Source organism: Glycine max, chromosome 5, assembly GCF_000004515.6.
Source record: "Glycine max cultivar Williams 82 chromosome 5, Glycine_max_v4.0, whole genome shotgun sequence".
Classification (NCBI taxonomy): Eukaryota; Viridiplantae; Streptophyta; class Magnoliopsida; order Fabales; family Fabaceae; genus Glycine; species Glycine max.
The window spans coordinates 26,153,779-26,176,424 of NC_038241.2; the positions used below are offsets into that span (position 1 = coordinate 26,153,779).

At 32.3% G+C, this 22,646-nt stretch overlaps 1 protein-coding gene across 1 annotated transcript; it reads left to right on the forward strand.

Moving 5' to 3' along the window:
- Nucleotides 1–4,047: 4,047 nt before the first annotated feature.
- Nucleotides 4,048–5,883, forward strand: LOC100806145 (transcription factor MYB44). The gene has a single exon (XM_003524613.5). It carries the CDS (start codon nt 4,541–4,543, stop codon nt 5,426–5,428), a length of 888 nt encoding a protein of 295 aa, XP_003524661.1. The 5' UTR covers nt 4,048–4,540; the 3' UTR covers nt 5,429–5,883.
- The last annotated feature ends 16,763 nt before the right edge of the window (nt 5,884–22,646 follow it).

The window sequence follows — 22,646 nt, forward strand, 5'->3', positions numbered from 1 at the left end:
TTTAAAAACTATTTCGTTTAACTTCTTCAAACCTTTAGTTGTAATTTCGTGTTTATAATACTGTCATCACTATAAATTCACATAAGAAAATCATGAAAAATGTATTTAACTCTTATTTAGTTATAAGAAGATGTAGAAAAAATTCAAATTTAAACAAGATAATTTTTTTATTTTTAAAATGAACGTTTTTATTTCATCTTTAATAAAATAAAAGAATTAATTATTATCTATATTAGTTATTTATTTTTCATCCAAATAAAAAATTTGAAAAAAAAAATATTACAAATAAGGACGAGGAACATGATTCAACCTTGGCGATGATGCATCACGTGATGTGAGAGAGGGAGCCCTGAAACGAAATTATTCAGCATCCGTACGTCATGATCGTCCGGTATTAGACCGTTTCGTTTTCCACTAAAACCAAGACAACGATGAATCGACAACACATCTCCAGATTCAACGGTTTTAGACTTGATAAAATCGCAACGCCACAAGGGGCACTTTGGTAATTCACCACTGGACCCAAGTTTGTGTTGCCGCTTCAAGGGGAGCAAATGCCACGTGTGTCTACTTTGCGCGCGACGTCTGGTCACGTGACGAGGCCACTCAATCACGTGATTGCTGGAGTGCTGATATGAATGGAAAGGATTGTTTAGACATTTAATGATGCCTTTTCTAGTTAAAAATATTATACAAAATAAAACACTAATTAAAAATTAGAATAAAATTATTTATTGAATTGAAAGTAAACGCGTTAAATATATTTTACGAGATTTAAAAGTACTAATGTTATCATTTTAAATTATTAAAATTGATTAATCAAAGATATATATATATATATATATATATATATATATATATATATATATATATATATATATATATATATATATATTGAATATGATTTATATCCACAGACAAAAATCATCGGATGCCTAACCAACTAATGTGAAATTTTTCTAGTTTTATTATTAGTTTAATTCAATTTTAAATATCCAGTTACGTTGAATATTTAGAAAAAAATATTTTATAATTTATAATAGCTTATTCAATTACAGTAGGAATATTTTTTTTTTAAAAAAATTCTGCAGTATGAAATAAACAATAGATCAATGTCTTTAAATTTGATAATTTAAGCAATTTATTAATTCTATTATAATCTAATCAGGTTTAATTGGTAATAATCTAATTATATATTTTGCAGTAAAAAATTCTATATTTTAAAATCACATAATAAATTAGTGTGGTTATAAAAATTAAATAACGTGAAATTTTAAATTAATATGAAATTATATTACATATTTTATAGGATAAAAATTTCATAGTAAAATTAAAATAATATTACATTAGTTTTGATTTTTTTAAAAATAAAAGAATAAAATTTTTAAAAATAGAAAATAAAAGAATTTTTTAATACAAAATTACTTTTAAACTGATTTTTTACAGCTACTCTTATTTAATTCTTACTAATTTAAACCGCTTTTTAACTTATTTAACTGATTTTTAATCGAATTTGTTAGTATTTTATTAATTTTCTGAATTATCCAGACAAAAATTCAGTGACTTAACTGATTTTTTTATGTCACCTCCATCTTTTCTCCTAAGCAGTTAGTTTTATTTTTATTTATATATATATATATATATATATATATATATATATATATATATATAGATAATCCTAAGTAGTTAGTTTAGCACCTGTTAATATCCATTTTGTTTTTGTTGTTGAAAAGGCGTGAATCACACGGTCCTCTTAATAATTACATTACAGCTGTCTCGGCCCAACGGTTTCGATAGTGCAAAAGTACAATTCTCCGTATCCCTTTTCATGTTTTGGGAAAAATGCTACGCCATCGAAAATTTTCTTTTCGAAACCCCGTCTCATAAAAGCACTTCTATCGTTACGGTTTCCCTTCACTCAATACAGAAAATGCCAATTCAAAATGATGCTTACTGTAATTATACACATCACTTTCATTTTGCTGTCCGCTACTGTAAATATCTATCCACATATTTTATAAAAATATATATTTCAACGATGCATCCCCGTAGAAAAGATTATAAGATTATTTATTTAATATGATAGTTAGGTAAAAGTTTTTGTTTTTGTTTTCACAATTTAAAATGGCAACATGACGACACATATAGTATTTTAAGTAAAATTCGCTTGAGCTTGTAATATAACTATTTCTTCATTCAAAAACATTTGTTGTATTTTGGCGACAAGAAACACATTTTCTCATATTCTACTAATCCTAGTTTGTGAACCTCCAAGCGACAGACATGTTGTTAATCATGCTTTATAAATAAATCCTACGATTATTGCGTACATTACACATTGACGCAACACTCTGATATATGCTAATTACTTTGCCAAATTTGAAGAATTGATTTATAAATAGTTATGTCAGAATGTCTACATCGTATCTGGAATTATAATGATATTATAATAACATCACGGTTGTTCATGTTATCATGTGTGGATATGACTATCCGGATTTCGAATTAAGAAGAAGTTAAGAATAATAATATAGTATAGTGGAGATCAATCTATCAAGTATATAAATTAACAGACCTGAACTTAATTAGAATTTTTAAATTTAAATTTTAAATATGTGAATATATTAAAGTAATTAAAAGAAAAATTTTACAATCAATAATAATTTTATTTGAAACATAATTTCTTATAACAAATAATTATATATGATAAAAAAGTAAAGTATAATAAAGATGAAAAATATTATAATACATGGAGACAGGAGCAATAGGTAAGAGGTACAAGTAAAAGTAACAGAAAGGGGTTGGATACGGATCTGTTGATCATATCTTTGGCATTTGAATGGTGAGTAACATACCCCCATCCTACCCGACAACTTTCTCTCTCGCCCTTTCCCTATACCTTACTTTAATTATACATCCCCTAATCCAATTAACTAATTATCATTTAATACTACTACTAGTACTTTATTATTGGTGTATTGTAACTGACACATGACACATAAACAGTGAATAATTCGCGTTTTAAATGTAATGTAATGTAAGCATAAGGAGGATTATATTGGTAAGGAAGATGAGAAGAAGTGACCGACAGGTGTGTGTGGAGGGAAGGCGATGGAGGCAGGTAAAGAATACAGGCTGGACTGACAGGAAAGCAGTAATGATTCGCGCTCAAATTCGGCGATCGAGCTTGTCGTTTTGTGCCACCACGGCATGTTTGGGGCCCTTTTCACCCTATTTTTTTCCCTTAGAAAAGGACCAAACTTGAAGGGAAACAAAATATCCCACACGAAATGCTATACAGCCTGGAATAGTCCTCAGTCAAACTCAAGCAAGCAAGGAACCTCAGCTATCATCACCCAACCGTTATCATCGTTATCTCTCTCTCTCTCTCTTTTTTTTTTCCTACTTTCCGTTTTTCGTTCTATCTTTTCCCCTCTAAAATATTAATATTTTAACCTCAGATTTCTGGTTCTCGGCGTTTTCTTTGTCCACATTAGTTAACTTCCACAACTGTTCTATTCACGTCCACATCGGCACATCCCCTCGCTCGTCACCAAACACCTCAATTTCACGTTTTCTTTCCTCTCTATAAGCCAAAACAAATTCTTAAAATTTTAGTGTTGTGTGATCCAATTTAAAGTTTTGATTTGATTATTTGAATAATAAAAATTTACATTAAATGTTAAGATATTTACTGAAACAAAACTTTAATATTAATTAAAAACACTTAAAATTACATCTAAAATCTGTCTATCTTTAAATAAAAAAATAAATTGGATGCAATTCATTAGATATTTTTATATTATTTTACTATCAGAATTAGAATTTCATTCTAATTAGTTACAAAATTTACTGTATCTCTTACCTATAGCCAACTCGTCCAGAAAAAGAAAAGAAAAAAACATAGTCAAAAGTGAATTTCAAAATTGGAGGCTACTATAATTAAGTGGAGCGTTGCGTGTGCAGAGGACGCGCTGTTTTGCATGAAGAGGCATTCAACAGAGTAATTAAAAAAATACTATAAAAAAAGAAGACTATTCCATGAACAGACAATATTTTCCAATTTTAACGTATTAACTGTTACATTATTTATTTATTTTTACGGATATTGATGATCTACGGCCTACAAAACCCCTAACATATTTATATCTATTTTGTAAAGGATAAATGAGAGGAGGAAGTAGAGATGACTTGTGTAAAGGGAGCAACCTAAGAAGCGACGCGTGTCCAATTACAGCTGTATCCCAACTCCAGAGGCAACCGCTTCCCAGATACAACCGGTACCATCATCACTCCAACCGACGCTGAAACCTGCAAAAGCGAAACCACGTTAACCGGTTCCCTTACCCCCTATCCCTGGCAGATATAAGGAAACGCAAGCACGCTCGAACGACCCAATGCTCCACCACAAAATAACTCACCAACAACCGCAAACACAAACACAGACCCTTCCCTTCCTTCCTCCCTCCCTCATTCCCTTCTTCAATTTCATCAACACAACCATCAATTTCATCAACCATCGCATAATAATAGTATTATCATGATAGCCGTGGCCCGAAAGGACATGGACCGGATCAAGGGCCCGTGGAGCCCGGAGGAGGACGAGGCCCTTCAGAAGCTTGTGGAGCGGCACGGGCCCAGAAACTGGTCGCTCATCAGCAGGTCCATTCCGGGCCGGTCTGGGAAGTCATGCAGGCTTCGGTGGTGCAACCAGCTGTCGCCCCAGGTCGAGCACCGGGCCTTCACACCGGAAGAGGACGAGACCATTATTCGGGCCCATGCCCGGTTTGGTAACAAGTGGGCCACCATTGCGCGCCTCCTCTCGGGCCGCACCGATAACGCCATCAAGAATCACTGGAACTCAACCCTAAAACGCAAGTGCGCGTCCTTCATGATGGCGGGTGATGAAGCCGTCGCCGTGAGTCCGAGGCCGCTCAAGCGATCCTTCAGCGCCGGCGCGGCGGTGCCTCCTCCCGGAAGCCCCTCCGGATCCGATTTCAGCGAGTCCAGCGCTCCCGGCGTGGTCTCGGTCTCTCCTTCGCACGTGTTTCGCCCCGTGCCGGTTCGGCCGATTGTTGAAACGGCGTCGTCGCAAGACGATGCCGACGATGCCGGACCCGCGACTTCGCTGTCGCTGTCTCTTCCCGGTGTGGAGTCGGCGGAAATTTCAAATCGCGCAACTACGGTGCCGGTGATGCCGGTGAATACCGTTGCGGCTCCGGCACCGGTTCCGGCGGAGGTTGGATTGGGAGCGTTGAATTTGAGTGGAGAGTTTATGGCGGTGATGCATGAGATGATAAGGAAGGAGGTGAGGAGTTACATGGAGCAGCAGAAGAATGGGATGATGTGTTTTCAGGGTATGGAAATGATGGAAGGGTTTAGGAACGTGTCGGTGAAGCGAATTGGGATTAGCAGGGTGGATTCGTAATTATTATGACCTATTTAGTGTTTTCACAAAATGAGGTTTATTAAGAACTTCGATCAAGGGAGGGAAGAGAGAAAAAAAAAAAAGAAGGAAGCTGTTTTCCTTTTTAATTTTTATTTTTAGGGAATAATAATATTGGATAGTGTACAGTGGGAACGAGACGAGAGAAGACAAGAGTAGTAGCATGGAATGGAATGATGGAAAGTGAAATTTCATGGCAAATTTGAAATTTCTTTGGCTTGTGTTCTGAACCTCTTTGGATTATCCTGTGCTTCAGGGTCTATTTAGTTTGGAAAAGACATAAAAATGAGGGGTTAGATGGAGAAAAAGGAAAGGGTAGGATTTAAAAAATTGAATGAAATATCCTCAAATTTTCAATATTGAGTTCATTTTACTTTCATATCTGCAGAAGCATGATGTAAATATTTGTTTTCGTTCAAATCCAAAATTAGCAAATAGTGTTTTAGTGCAGCAACAGAAAGGAAAACCGGTGCTTCGTTTGAAAGTAGTTTTTGTCTGTTATCCTTTTATGGATCTGAAAGCAGTTAGTTAATCAGTTTACTGCATAATCTTGCACCGGATTTTTTGCAACCTAAAAATTGGGGTTAAGCTCTCCTGGAGTGTTTTAGCCTTTTAGGAATCAGTTGAGACCGTTTATCCAGATATTTTGAATATTTGAACCTCCCTTCGACACACGTGGTGAATAAAACTTATAAATTAAAATTATATTATTTGAAAAGGTTAAAATTAGTTATATAGATTTTTACTATGAAATTTTAAAATTTATTTGAATTTTTATTAAATACTCTTATGTCTAAAATAGATTAATTAAATAATTAGATGTTATTTTAATTAAATATTATTTGAAATTAAAAATTTTCAATATTTGGCGTCATATTATGATTATAAATTTTATTAAATTTTTAATCTTTTTTGCTATTTTTCTCATTTTAGTTTAAATCATAAATGATTTTTTACTATATTATTATAATTTTTATAAAAAATGTTTTGAAGATTGAGATAAAAAAAAAAGATTTAAATGTCTTTTATTTTAAAATAATAAATTTAAAGGTAAAAATGCAAGTGCGTTAAAATGTTGAGAAAAAACAACTATGCACGGATGAGAAATTCTAGCAATAGTATCTGAAACACTCTTAATATACTTTTGATTAAAATTTGATAAAAATTATTGGTTTTGGTAGATCATCTTATCATTTAATAATTATCTCTCCTGATCTAGATAAAACTTTATTAAAATTGATAATTTTATTTTTAAAATAGCCAATTACAAGTAGAGTGAGAGTGTCGTTAGCATGTTTCATGTCCGAATAATTAGTCGTTTAATCACAAACAATAAGATACTTGCTAACTTTTTAAAAAATACATTAGAAGTTAATAATAAAAATTTGTTATTGATGATAATATAAAATCATTTTAGATTGTAAAATATAAATACAATATTATTAAACTTAAATCTTTTAACGATATACTATATGATTTTAATGTAAATAATATGAACGACAAAAAATTTATTTTCATTAAATATTTTTTAATTTATGTGTATTATATTTAAACAACTGAAGAATAAGACGGGGTGAGATGGGGGTAATAATACTTTTTTATCAAACACGAGTTCTGAGATAAAAATACACTGAATTTATTTTTGAAAATTTTAACCAATTAAATAAAATATTGTACTTTTATTCATCCAGTCTCGAATTTGTGCATCAAGTTAATTTCAACGGTTAAATTTTTTGTTGTAACTCTTGTTGCATTGGCAAACTAAAATTAAAATAGGCTTGATTCGTGAACGTCTGAACGCCCAGATATACTTGTTAAGAAGCATAACTCCGACGGTAATTAAGAAAAAAAAAAAACATTTAAACGACCTTCATGAAAGGAGGGAACTTGTTGGTGCTGGTGACATTAAATTGTCAAGCCAGAATGTTCTGGAATACATGGTTTGGACAATAACGTGGGCTTGCGTTCTTCCCCAAAAACTAAAGGGCTTTGCTATTCTCATCCTGCTTTCTGCTCTTTTTTCTTATTCCATTTTTTTGTTTGGTTTTTGTGATTTTTAAAATACTCTTGATGAAAATGCAATTCCATTGACTAAAATGCATAACAGAATCGTGTTTTCATTATATATGAAAGGTGGAAACAGAAATAAGATCTTGTGTTTCTATTGTGTATCTTGTTTGACAAAGATGTGTTTTCATTGTGTTGGGAAGAGAAAAGGAGTATTGAAAAAAGAGGAAGGACAAAAGTGTCCTTTTCCAAGTTTTTGAAAAAAGAACGAGGTGGAAAGAAGGAATGCGGAGGTGAAAATAGTTGTGCTCAAACAAAATTGGGGATTTTTGTTTTATTTTTTTCTATTGGCACCCTGCTTTAAAAGAATGAAATTACTATTTTATTCCCTACTCCTTCCTTTTCCCCTACCCCACCCAACATCCTCAAATATATAATTTGCCCAGCCCCCACTCTTTCTCTTACTCTCATCTTTTCTTTCTCTTCATCGTCGAGCCTCGCCATGTATTGTCACCGAGAGACCTATCGGAGAGATAAGCTACCATTGGAGGTAAGTTCCTCCATTATTGTCTTTCAGATTTCCTTTTTTTTTTTTTTTATTGTTGCTTGGTGAAGCCGAAATGCATTTATGTTACATCCATTCAAAATATAAATACATTTTCGTTTTGAATAGATACCATAGAAATACATTTCCATTTTGCATTTGCGAAAATACAACATTTGGTTAACATTTTTTTTATACTATTAATAAATTTAAATATATTTCAAAGATTATAATGATGTATTTTGCAATATTAGTATTATGCTATTTTTTTTACCTTATATTATATATTTTTTGTGATATTGTAATCTTTTAATACTATAGATTGTTATAATGTTATTTTTTTATGTTTTGTTATATTTTTATTTTTGCGAAATTATACTTTTTTAATATTATAATTTGTTACAATGTTATTCTTTTTGTGTTATATTTTTTATTTTGTGATGTTATTATATTTTTTAATATATAATTTTTCATAGTGTTATTTTTTTTACCTTATATTTTTATTTTTTGTGATATTATAATTTGTTATAATATTGCTATTTTTTTGTTAATTTTTTTGCCTATTTTTAAATTGGTATCTTTTAGATATGGCTCCATGTGTATTATTGATGATGAGCACGTTGGCTATTGTTCACAGGCAGGGCGAGTACCACCCACCACTTTCACATGAAGAGCCAAGCTAAGAGGCACAAGATAGAACAATAGCAGAGCATGGTGATGTTGTTACTGAGCCTATTCATGTTGCTCATGATGTTGTTTATCTTGTTCAGGTTGATGCATAGGCTGTTGATGCTGATGTTGCAACAATGGCTAGGACAGAAGATTGGGGCCCTTTCATACAAATCATTATGTGTTCAGGACTTTTGTTGACCATTAATCGTTGCGTGTTTTGGTATACAGATCGTGTGAGGAGTTGAAGTTGGTCTGCCATGGAGGTAGCTAGGGTCTTACCCTGACCTCGGGATGTGGTTGTCAGGGAGTTGGTGGAGGGTCAAGACTTATCTCTCTCATAGAGGCAAAATACATAAATGCAAATACAACATTGATGACAATATTTGTGGAGCAGTTGCACCATGAGACCAGCTCCTTCCATCTACCAGTAAGGGAGATGATGATCACACTTCTCATCTCTCGTTCATTTACCTGTTAGGGGAGGCTTCATGCAATAAGAGACGTTGATTATGAGGTGGATTAGTTGGTCACTAGAAGGGAGATGTGATACACAAACTGACTTAATCTTTTCTGCACAAATAAAACTAGCTTCTAATTCTATATTCTCAAGCAACTGCATGGAAATCAGAAGTTTGATTAAGATCCAGACTTTTCTTCTTAAGTACTTGCTTTATCCAAGTACTTAAGAAGAAAATTCTATATTCTAATTAGGTATAATAATGATTTTATTTGTTTATTTTGAATTGTGTATTATTTTTGGAGTTAATTATTTTATCTAGATAAATATTAGGAACACACTCTCTAACATACTCATTCAAAATACTATTTTTAATGGGTTAAAATTAACTGAAAATGTCCAAATTTAATTGATTAATTTATTTAATTTTAAAATAGTAAATTTAAATAACTCAAAAAGAATTTAAAAGATAAAATGTGTACTTAATTTAAATTATACAAGGGTTAAAGTTTTTTAACGCTTTAAGTATGATTTTGATGTAAATGATATTAATGATGGGTTTTTTTTGGTTACATATGAAAATACTAACGATAGATAATATACTATTTATTTATTTATTATTTTTATCAACAGAAGTTAATTTTTAGTTTTGTTAGAATATAGTGACAAAAATTCCAACTTACAACTATTTATTAATTTGAAATAATTATTTTAAAGGTAAATTATCCCTTCCATCCCTAAAAGGGATGCTTGGGTCAAAAGTTTAAAATCAAAGATTTAGGTGCACTTCAATATTTTTCTTGGCTTGGAGGTTGCCCGATCTCACAGAGGGATTGTTCTTGCACAAAGAAAATATGCATAGGCGTTACTAAATGATATGGGTTTACAAGCTTGCAAACCGACTTCAACTCCAATGGTTTCTAATCTCAAACTCTTGGCACAAGAAAGCCTTCCTCATCTAATCTCAAACTCACTACTTTTGGTGACTCAAATTAGGCCTCTTGCTCAGATTCTTGAAAATCAGTCATTGGATTCTCAATATTCTTTGGCCCTTCTCTTATTTCATGGAGATCAAAGAAGAAATCTACTATATGCTGATCCTCCTTCGAGGAAGATTACAAGGCTCTCGCATCAATGATATATGAAACATAATGGATACTTTACCTCCTTGAAGATCTACATAACCTCGGCCAATCCGGTGTCTTTATACTGTTGAGTCTATGGATCAATTAGAACATTCGTAGTACGCCTTTACATCCATCATTGTCTCACTCTTTCCTTTCAAAGTTGGACATGTATGATATATATAGCTCAGCTTGCAGGAGGTGTTATCTGATGATACATAAAATAGTACTAAAACTCAATTTTAAAAGATATGTCAATAATCAACAATATTTTACTTTCTTAACCTTTACTTTGTAAAACAGTTATTTCAGTTAACTGTTATTTCTCTTTAGCAGTTTTCAGTTATGATTGTTAAGTAGTTAGTTGGTATTTTTAAAGACTATTAATAGCTTAAGATGAATAAGTCTAGGATGATGATTAGGTTATAAAATCATTGTAGTTTTCTCTTCTCTTGTAAACATTGTGAGAAATATGAAACTGCTAAGTTTTTTTAGGATGGTTATGAAAAAAATTTTATGACGATTTTTAACCGTAGTTGAAACTGTTGTCGTGGAAAGTCAAGATATTTTATGGTGATTTTCAAACAGTCTTATAAGGATATAATTCTAAGACAATTTTGTTCTGGAATCATCTTAGAATATTTTTTTAAAAATAAAAAAATTGAAAATTCTAAGACGATTTTGTCCCAAAATTGTCTTTAGAATGTCTTTTTTTAAAAAAATAAATAAATAAGGATTCTAAGACTATTTTGCTGATAATCATCTTAGGATGTATTTTTTTAAAAAAATTAAAATTTAAAAACTTAAAAATAACTTTAAAAAAATTATTATTTTTTTGTTCAAATTGAATAGAATTACCATGATGATTATTCAACTAATATATCCAAAATTGGAATGTCAAACCACTAAACAAGAAGAAATCAGGGGCAAAATTATTAGCAAGAATAGAAAAGACAAAATTGATTTACATAAACAAAATTGATCTATGTAGGCAAAGATTAAATTTATTTTGAACATGCTTTCACTTTAAGTTATAGTTGATCATGATTAAAATTAAGAAAGCAGACTAAATTTCAAACATTTATAATCTTAAAATAACATCATTCAATACAAATTGGAAGGAATGCCCATTTCAAATTTTCTAGCCTTTCCTGGAACCATAGGCTCACTGCCACAAGCCACCCCCACACTACCAATTGACATGCTACTAACACCATTGTTGATATATCAACAGAAAAATACCTCTTATATATTTTGAGGGGGACAAAATATTATAAGAATGATAGACAAAAGAAAAATACCTTATACGCCGCATTAAGGAACTCAATCATTGTAGAAATTTTAATGTTGAATCAGTTTACTTATCATTGCAGAAATTTCACTAGTACTCCATGTTTTTGAGTCTCTGGGATTAAAAGAAAATCAAGGAATAACGTGAGCTAAAGTTAAAGTCCTTATCAGAACAAGACCCACAACTTCATAGTCTTACCCTCCCCAACCCACCCAAAGAAATGAATATCTATATATATGAGTATAATCTATGAGTATACTACTTGTGTAGTATACCCACTAAACTCTTGCCCAAGAGTCAAAGGTGTTGCATCTTGAGTATGAGTGCGTCCAATCTTAATAAAATCTTTAAATTCAAGTGACTGTTATTTTTTAAAAAGGAAAAGGAAAAAAAGTGAAATGAAGACTGATTAAAAAAAGCAATGATAAAAAAACCATTTGAAGAAAATCAATTACAAAGCCAAATGCCTCCCGTTTCTAAAATTTCATCTAAGAGGCACAAATTTTGTCAAGGTTAATTTCCTAACATGTGTCATAATTACTCATTATATATTTTTTTTTTTTTGCAAATGCAACATGCATACTTGATAGAGCAAAAGGAAAATTGAGATAAAGAGCTAGAGAAAAAACACAATCTTGAAGCCCAGAACTACAATATAAGCATATAAAAACTAAAGAACATACCAATTCACCAGAACTCTTACATTTATAGTTCACATTTATAATATTGCAAATAACTCAAAATAACATGACAGGAGGGGCACTGTAATTTATCCAAGATACTATGGCTAGTCTAAATATTGGTAGGTCTGTATAGAAATAAAATTTATAATCATAAAAAATGCAATCCATAATACGTTATTAGAGAATAATAACAATGTAACATATCTCAAGTGGTACTCCTGAAGAAATTACGAAACTTAGAGGATAATTATGCTCCTTAGTAATAAACATATAAAGCTAACCTATTTAACAATATATCATCAAAAAGCATACTTAAGGGGACCTCTAGACAGAACAAGAAGTCAAACTTGAGATAAATTGAACCTCCCATTAGTAGAAATATTGGATAATTGGTTAGGATACAAATAAAATATACTTAAGTCAATAATATCTACCAAGCTGCAACATTGTTAGTACATCTTTCAGGATATTGTTAGTACTCAATGAATGATGGAAAAACATATATGTATTTAAAGGATTGGCGATCTCATTTTAAAGAAGAACATTCCTGCAATTAATCCAGTTTGTGCATAGTCAAGTACAATGTACGTACAGCTGAGCAATGCTCCTTGCAATGTCTAAGATATGAATCATGTGATTAAAATGGAGCATAAACAGAACAGGTGGTACTAGTCTGATAGGAGAATCATCAATCTCCAATAACAGTTACCTTTTTGCTCCATCCAAAATTTGAACTGCCAAAGCCATAGAAGGTTCCTAGTAAATGAAGACATAATTGAAACCCTGCCACATCCACAACTATGTATCACAGGCAGAACAATAAGGGAAACAATTACCTTAACATATGTTAGTTTTTAATTAACCATAGTTATATGTTAGTTTTTAATTAGCTTAGTTTAGTTATATAAAAATTATTGGACTAAAAATGAAAATTTTCTAAAACAGGAGTCCAAAATTGCAGGAAAAAAAGGAACTAAAATTGCGAATAAAAAAGTTGTAGCAGAATTAAAATTGTAATTTAACCAAATTGAAATGGGCTTTTTGGTATTTTATCGCTATGGACATTTCCCACATTGCCGTTGGTTTTGATCTTCCCACATTCCCCTAAGGAATTTCACACAAAAACAAAAATTGATCAGGAAAATTGAGCGAAAATTTTATACTTACTTCATCAGTGGTACTCATTTCCAAGTCAAACCAAGAAATAAGAAAATGGATCAGGGGAAAAGGCACACCTTCTTGTCAGTTTGTTGATCTGAAAGCTTCCTTTTTACACCTGATATCACATTGGTATTATTTGCTTCTTCCTTTAAGGGAGGCACAAAAACACTCAATTTTGGACTATCTTCAAACTTTTCAGAGGCATCAAAATTATTGGAAAAACTTCCTCTTCTTCCAAGAAGGTCATCTCTTCAACCCAATAAGGCTTTAGTGTTGCCAGTTGGATAATCCCATGACACGACAACTTCATTAATCACACTAAAAAAACCAATTAAAATACATTCAAGAAACAATCAACAATCTTGGCCCAAGGAATAAATACAAAGGCATCATTGAGATTTATTGGGATACCCACAAACACAAATAAGTATAACAAGCCTCAAGGTTGAAAAGACAACATTCTCATTTCTGGGTACTATAATGAGAAGAGAAATGAAAACACCACATAATTCACAGGAAACAAAATGTGACTGGCAGAAACCAAACCAAAAAGAGAACGAAGTAATCAAATCCAAGTAAAAAGAAAAAAACTACAAGAGTATCCAGAACATAAACACTTCAACTTAATTCGGTTTTGTAGAATATTTAGATTTAACACTTCATAAAAATTAAAACTTGTTAATGTATTAAAAAACACACAAAATAATTTACACTTGAGAAACACTTATTCATGCTTGTATAGGGAGGTGGTTCTCTCGAAATTTAAAGAAAGAGGAATTATTGATTCCCTATGAATTAAAAGAATCCTAGAACTTGCCTTTAAGATCTAGTACCCAATAGGAGCCATGAAAATTCAATACCTATCAACATTGTGATTAATGAACAACAGCCACATGAAAATTCAATACCTGTCATCATCATCTTCAATCTTTTCATAATTAAGCAGAAATGATAAAGTTGCTATCATAATCCTGAGAGACAGATAAAAACTCACAACCCTTAGGCCTATGATAACTTTTGCAACAGTAACCCAACAACAAATACAAAACAAAACTAAGGAAAAAAAACCTAGATGTTGGATGGAAGGAAGCAGTGCAAATTGCATTTTCTATTCTCTCATCAAACCACACTTTTCAACTGTGAAGCTCACACAGAGTCACGAGCGCCTTCTTGGCTAGCTCTTTAGCCTTTTTCTATTCAAATACACAAAATTCATTCACAAGTTAGAAGAATTGTGTCTTTAGATTACTTTGTTTTGTGTGTTAAACCACTTGTAGTAAAAAAATAGGGAGCAATTATTTCATAAAAATATTACCAAAACCAAACTTACACGCAAAATATCATAGATAATATTAAAAGCAAAAGATTGACAAACCTGAAGTCAAACAAAACATTCTAAAGCACTTTGTTCTTAGCTTCATTCTTATGCTTTTGGTTCATACATCTTATACTATGAACAACATGATTAAACGCCAACTTCTTGAGCGTTCTGTCACCTAGGGTTTGAAGCTCCATGAACAATGACAACGTTTCTCCGATGTCAACAATCTACATAGAAATAAAATCAAATACAACATCAAATCAAATGACAACACTACTTTCTTTCACGAAATAATAGAATGTAACTTCAAAACCACACCACTACTTTCACAGAACGAAATCAAATCAAACCACAACACTACATTCTTAAACATATTTTTTTTTGAATTGAATGTAACATCAAAATCGTGTTGATTCGATCCATTGTCGCGACCTTGTGAAGAACCAATTCGTCTATTTTGCAGTCGAAGGCTTCTAGAAGCTTCACCGTGTGGAGGCTCCTAACCCTAATTGCGAGTGGCATGAGGCATTCCACCGTTGCAGTCACATCTGCATTAGCGTGGAGCAAATCTGTGACGACATTGGCACTACCGCATTCCATGGCAGGTTTGAAAAACCTCGTGAGCTGGGGTTTTATGCATGTAGATATGGATTCGGTGAATAGGTTGTGAGATATGGGAATTTTGGAGACGAGGAACTCGACAAGAGGAGAGGAATAGACTGAGGCATGTGAATAGAAGAGGAGAGGAACGGGTGTGAGGTATGTGAACAGGAGAGGAGAGGAACATGCGCAAAGGGAAATAGCGAGAGTGTAAATGAAAAAAAAGGTCCATGACGGTTTTCTTGGAAAACCAACTTTGAGTATTTAATTTCAAGGATGATTTTGACAAAAACCATTTTTGAAAAGATGTTTTGAAGACGGTTTTACAAGAACCATCTTTGAAAAGTTATGATTATTTACAAAAATACCACCATGTTTTTGAAGACAATGATTTTCTAGAACCATCTTGAATGCAATGTCGTAGAATTGCTTTTTTGTAGTAGTGTGAGTGAGAGAGATTGTATTCACAAAAGATTTGAGAGATAAATGAGAAGTGGTTGAGTTTGGATACAATTGCTTTTGTTCAATTGTGTTTGTTTTTATCAATTCTTGAAAGATTAGAATTTGTAGTGAATTCTTCATTCTTGACACAATAAATTAGTGAGGTGAGAGTGAATCTCTAGTCATGGGTTCAGCCAAGTATGAGGTTGAGAAATTCATTGGTAAAAATGATTTTGGGCAATGACGAATGAAGATGAGAGCACTTTTGGTGCAACAGGGTCTGGTAGAGGCACTTGAAAGAGAAGCTAAACTTGAAAAATCGATGGCTAACAAGGATAAGAAAGCAATATTGGAGAAAACACACAATGTGATTATCTCGAGTCTCGGTGATAAAGTACTCAAACAAGTCTTCAAAGAGAAGAAGACTAGTGTAGGATTTTGGGCAAAGCTTGAAGGGTTGTACATGACCAAATCTCTAGCAAATCGTCTCTATCTCAAACAATCTTTATATTCTTTAAGATGAATCAAGAAAAATCTATAGGAGAATAGTTAGATATGTTTAATAAATTAATTCTTGATTTGGAAAACATTGATGTTACTATAGATGATGAGGATCAAGCTTTGTTATTGTTGTGTTCTTTGCCAAAAACCCAAGCACGTTTAAAAAAAACCTTAATGTTTGAAAGAGATTCTTTATCTCTTGATGAAGTACATGATGCTTTGAATTTGAAAGAATTAAATGAAAGAAAGGAGACAAATTCCTCTGGTATTTGGTGAAGAACTCACAACAAGAGGTAGATCAATAAAGAAATAATAAACAAGATATGAAAGGATTTAAGTCACAACAAAAGAATGGTAGAGAAAATGCTCCTAACATCAGATGCTATCATTGTAAAAAGGAAAGGCACACCAAAAAGCATTGTCTCGAGAGATAAAAGGATAGTACTGATAGATCGAAGGATTCAGGAAATGTAGCCATTGTCCAAGATGGTTATGAATCATCTGAAGTATTGATGGTGTTTGATGATATTCCAAAAATGAAGTGAATTATGGATTTAGGTTGTTCCTGGCAAATGACTCCAAATAGATTTGTTCATATTCTCGAGATGGCAATTGGCAAGTGAACCTAGTTTACATGTAATAAGACACAGTAAGTATTTGAGTTATTGTATCCATAGAGACTATGTGCAACAAATTGGAAATCAACATCTGAATTTTAGAAGCATTCGTTGCAGCAAGTTGTCAATTCATTGTAGTGAATGTCTCAAGATTTTATGTTTTTAAGAAAGGTTTTCGTTGTAGCAAATTAAGAATTTGCTATGGCAAAAATATACTATTTTTTATTTTTTTAAGAAATTCTGGAGCCAAATCAAATTCAAAAGTATAAAATGTTGCTAAGATGAAATCCATAGAATTCTACATATGTAATGTGTTACTAATCAATTTCTTAGTTCAATGCAACCAAGATTTAAACTAAAATGATTAATCATAATTCCTTAGATAATTAATCCTTGAGTTTTAAGCCAAATCCCTAATTCCATATGTAATTTAACCTAAAACTCAAAGCTTGAACAATGAATCTCTACAATGCAAAAATGTGATTTCATTCCTAAAATCAAATCCTTGCACAATTTCAATTTAGATCTAGGATATGAACTTGTTTCCACACAATCTAAATCCCTAAAAGCTAGGTTGATCACTCCTAACATGCATCTAAGAATAGAAATAAGATCACATAACTTAGAGAATTGATCAGAAAACAAAGAATTACATACTTGAATTTTACTTCTATCCCTCACCAGATGGAAATTTAGCTCAAATAAAACCTCAAAAGATGAATCATAATGGAAGAAATGAGACAAAGATAAAGAGAGAATTTCGAGATTTTATTTATGTAAAATAAAAAAATGAACTAAAATTCCTTTACAATGATGTTACAAGCTCTTATATAAGAGCTGGGACTGTATTATTTTTTTCTACCACAAAAAGTTTTCATTATAGAGAGTATACAATTTGCTACAACAAATTTACAACATTTACAAAAAACTTTTCCGCTTAAATCTTCATGCTTCTGATCCTTGCTCGCTGGGGCAAAAGTTTGACTCACTTTGGCGAGTTTCTACTTAACTCATCAGCCTTCAGATTCGCTGTGGCGATGTGTAGCTTTGTCATGGTGAATCTTCACAATTTTCACTTGATCATTGGTCCTTTTTTCACTATGGTGAGAGCTCATCTTGCTATAGTGAGATTAAGTTTGTAGCTCATCATTCCTTTAAGCACAAAATTTTTTCCTTTGTAACATCAAATTTATCACAAAAACATTAAAATTGTCTTTTTTTGTTTCTTAAACTATTTTATACAATTTATTTACAAAAACAACAATTGTTAACACAAATCCTATAGAAAAACTAGGATAATTGCTAAAAAAAACAAGGTGTGAAAGTGATTATCAACATCCTGGTTTGAAGAATTTAGTGATCAAGCAGAAGGACCAATGCTTCTTGGAAACAATAATCCTTGCAAGACTGCTGGAATTGGATCTATAAGGTTTAGGCTACATGATGGTGTTGAAAGGCTCCTTATTGAGGTAAGGTATGTATCAAAGGATATGTGTTTAAGGGTGAAAAAGATTATTGAAAGTAGTAAAAGGATCCATGTCATGAAGGGAATTACGAAAAATGGCCTTATTCCTTAGTAGGTGACATAGTAATTGGTTCAAAAACTTCTATATCAGAGAAGCTGGTATCCAAGACTAAGCTATGGAACACGTTTTGAGTCCAAAACTTTGATGTTTTAATTATGACAAACCTTCTGAACACAAATCATAAGCCTTTGAGTTTATGCCTATTGATGAGTTTGCTTAAGTTCCTTCAGAAAAGACAAGTGTCCTTGGCTATGTATTGCAATGAAGAATTCAACATACTCACTAAATGAAGAGAAAAACTTCAAGCCATGAGAAGTAATCAACAACTAAAGGACAAGAAGAATGTTATTTACATGAAGAACGCATTGTTGCAACACACTCATAATAGAATTTCATTAACAAGATGAGTTTATTTCGACATTGTATATAGAGTTTTAGGAATGAAATTGAGCTGTTCTTGATGTCTGTAGAAAGGTTGAATAAAGAGCTTTAACTTTCATGAACAAGTGGTGGTCTGAAACAACCTGAATCATGGAAAAAATTTAGCCAAAAGTTGTAGATGTTGATCAGCCTGGACAACTTGATATGTGTGTAGTAATTTGAAAACTGCTTGAGCTACAAAGATGCATTTGAGATTAACACGGTGTTTGTGGAACTCTAAGAGAAAGGTATACATATTTCATGAACAAGTTATGAGCCAATATGACTTGTATCTTGGAGGAAATTGATGATCAAGATAAAGATGTTATTTTGTCCTTACAATATAATACGACTGCAATGATTTGAAGATTTCTTATGTAGTAGTGGTCCAAAATGACATGAGAATAGTGCTTGAATGTCAAGGATATAATTTTCTACAACTCTCATGAAGACATCAAAATCCAATTTGGTCATTCAAAGGGTCAGAGAAATAAATAAAAAATAGTAGCAAGCATAACATGCTACAACAAGCTCACACCTGAATGTTAAGAATACAAGTCTATCATGCCATCTCATCAAAGTATTCCTATAAGAAGAACATTCGATGGCTTTCCATCAACATCAGAGAACTCTCTCAAAGTAGAACACCATGTTCAAGAAAGCTATGCAAGCCTACATATATGCAAATGATACATATATAAATAGCATAACTTAGCAAGTGTTCTGATGAGTTCAAAACAAGCTCAGAATGGATGTTTCAACTGTGCTTTCAAGTGAAAAGCTTCAAAAGATTTGAAAGAGGTCCATCTGTTGATGAAGTCAATACATCCCTTTGAAGATCTCAATCTTATCATGTTGCAGAGACATCAAGAAGGCCTTACTCAAAAGATCTATGAAAGGTTACATTGAGCATACAAGATCATAATGAAGTTGTACTAGAGTCAACATTAGAATAGTGTAATTGAGGACTATGAGAATGAGAACATCAAAATGATACTTTGATTACAAACCAGAATCAAGACAAGAGATATTCTAAGATAACTACATCAAAATGATGTATTGAATCAAGATCATGCAGTATCTATACATTAGAATGAAGCTGCAACAGAGTCTACACAAAAATGATAAAGAACCTAACCCTAAATCCTGAACTTCATAATGATTCATAATACACTTTAGAAGACAACATCTCACTTTTCATATGTTGTCACACACACTGAGGGCACATCAGAAATGAATGCTAACTGCATTTGAAGATGCATAAGTTGAAAGCTGATATTGTCCTTTTGAAGATCTGGTGTGCAATATTAGAATGAAGATTGAAGAGACTTTGTGAAGTATGAACAAGGACAAAACACTAACACAACAACAACAATAACCTTCACATGTTACCTATGTTAAAGTATGCTACTTTAGAATGATTTATGATGTGATGAAGTGTTTGGATTAATGGAGATGAGTTATCTACATTTTCATATCATGTTATCTTCATCAGAAGGAACCTACATTGTGATAGGTCCTTCCTCAACAACATCAGAATATATTTCTGAGAGACCATAAAAAAGTTGCTCATAAACTAATTATCAGAATGGACTAATCAGAAAAAGCTAACAACTCTATAGTTAAAAGCAATTTGTTTACCTAAAAAAGAAGTCACTTAGCAGTCATACCAGCTAGATAATGGCTAATTTGACATGTGGGGCTTATAAAAGGATAAAAGACAACTGCAAAACATGAGAGGAAAGGTAGAAACATTCATCTCCTCTCCCCAGTCCAAATGCGTTCTGAGCTTAAAGTGGTTGTAGCAAGAGTGCATATAGCTTAGAGCTTCAAAGAAGATTCACCCCAATGGGTTTTGTAAGGCTATAAAAACCCCTTAAACACATTCTCCTTTTATGTAATATGTATGTATCCCAAATTAACTATGTGGGTTAAGTTTAGATGTGAGAGAAGAGATAAGGCGAACCCATGGAAGGTGGATAGCTTAGAGAGAGTCTCTAAGATGGTAGCTTGGAGAGGCTAGAGTGAAATAATACTTAGGTAACCTAGAAAGGTGAAAGAAATACTTGTATTGTCTCTCTCATGACCAAGTGAGTGTCGTAGTTGAGTGGGCTTTGCTTCCCATGAGTGAGGAGAATCATTTTGTGGGTTAAGCCTACCTGAAGAGGTGAAGAATACTTGGATTGTCTCTTCCATGGTGTTGTGGTTGAGATAGGTTATCTCTAAACCAAGACTAGGTATGGAGATGTTTTGAAGTTCAAAAAATGGTTGCAGTTGTAAAAATGCAGAATGTTATTGGTTGTGTTAGTGTAAATCTCATCAATTTAAGTGAGGACTGGATGTAGCCCAAGGTTGGGGTGATCTAGTATAAGAATCTGTGCTAAATCTCTTCTTCCCTTCCTCTTTACATTATGCTATTTGTTGTCTTATATACTGCATCTACATCAGAATGTTCTGAGCATTAGAATGACATATATCAGAATGCATACATAAGAAAGTCTTCATAACAAGCTTAATTGTTTTGTTAAATGATATATCTAAACTTAATCATCTTTGTGATAACAAAATTTGTTTTAAAATAGTTCAATCATGTGAAACAAAGTATAAAAACTTTCAAAAAACATGCAAATGATTTTGTGCATGAAAAGCTTCAAATAATGTTTTGAACAATGTCTTTCTGAGTATAACATTCTAAGTAACAACATTCTGAGTACTACAGTCTTGTTGGACAAGTGGCCTCAATAACTTAAGAGGGGGGTGAATTAAGTTTTAAAATTTTCCTACTAACAAACTTTAACCCCCTTTTAAATGATAGGCTCAAAATGCAGAAGAAGAAGCAACAATCAATTTAATCGATGTTCTTTAAACATGCAAGACAAAATTGATTGCAATAAAATAAATGAGATAAGGGAAGAGAGAAATGCAAACTCAATTTATACTGGTTTGGCCACTTCCTGTTCCTACGTCTAGTCCTCAAGCAACTCACTTGAGATTTTCCACTATCTCTGTAAATCCTTTATAGACTTTTAACACACCTTGGGATCCCTCACCCTTGTGTTCAAGATTCTCACAACCCAAGAGACAACTAGTCTCTTGATTACAACTGAGTTTAAGAGATGAACAGAAAAATTCCTCTCCTGTAGAGTAGATGATACAAATTGAAGATCCTAGAAGAATTCTCAATAGATTTGCAAATGTTTGGCCAATATTTGTTGAGAGAGCATTTGACAATTAAGTTCTCTTTTTAAAATCTCTCTCTTGCTTTTCGAAGTCAGACACACACATATAAAGGTCCATTGTGCCTTTTCAAAATGATTTGAAGAGATGTGTCTTTTCAAAAAAATTTGCTGAAATTTTCAAATTTTCAAACTTTCTGAAAAAGCTTTTTAAAATAATTTTGCTTCTGGTAATCGATTACAATGCCTGGTAATCGAATACCAGTTGAAAAATGCCTTTTTCAGAAAATGTTAAAAATATTTTAAAAGCTTTTTATAATCAATTTAAAAACTATGTTGTGAGATCAAACCTTTGCAATCACTAAGAGACTATTTTAACAAAGATAGACTAAGACTTAACTTTCTTCTTGATCTTTGTTTTCTTGATCTTGATTTAATCTTGAAGTAATCTCTATTTGCTTAACTTTGAATATTTCTTGAAGCAATCTTGTTTGATTATACTTTGGCATCATCAAAAACCTGTATTCATACATTCACATTCTCCCCTTTTTTTGATGATGACAACAATTATCAAGTAAATTCTTTTGGCATCATCAAAACCTGCATGGTTCACAACAGTCAACACAATAACTTTTTGAGTGCTAAATCATCATTACATA

Coding starts and splice junctions, on each gene's coding strand:
- LOC100806145 (XM_003524613.5), top strand. CDS start 4,541: ATGATAGCCGTGGCCCGAAAGGACATGGACCGGATCAAGGGCCCGTGG.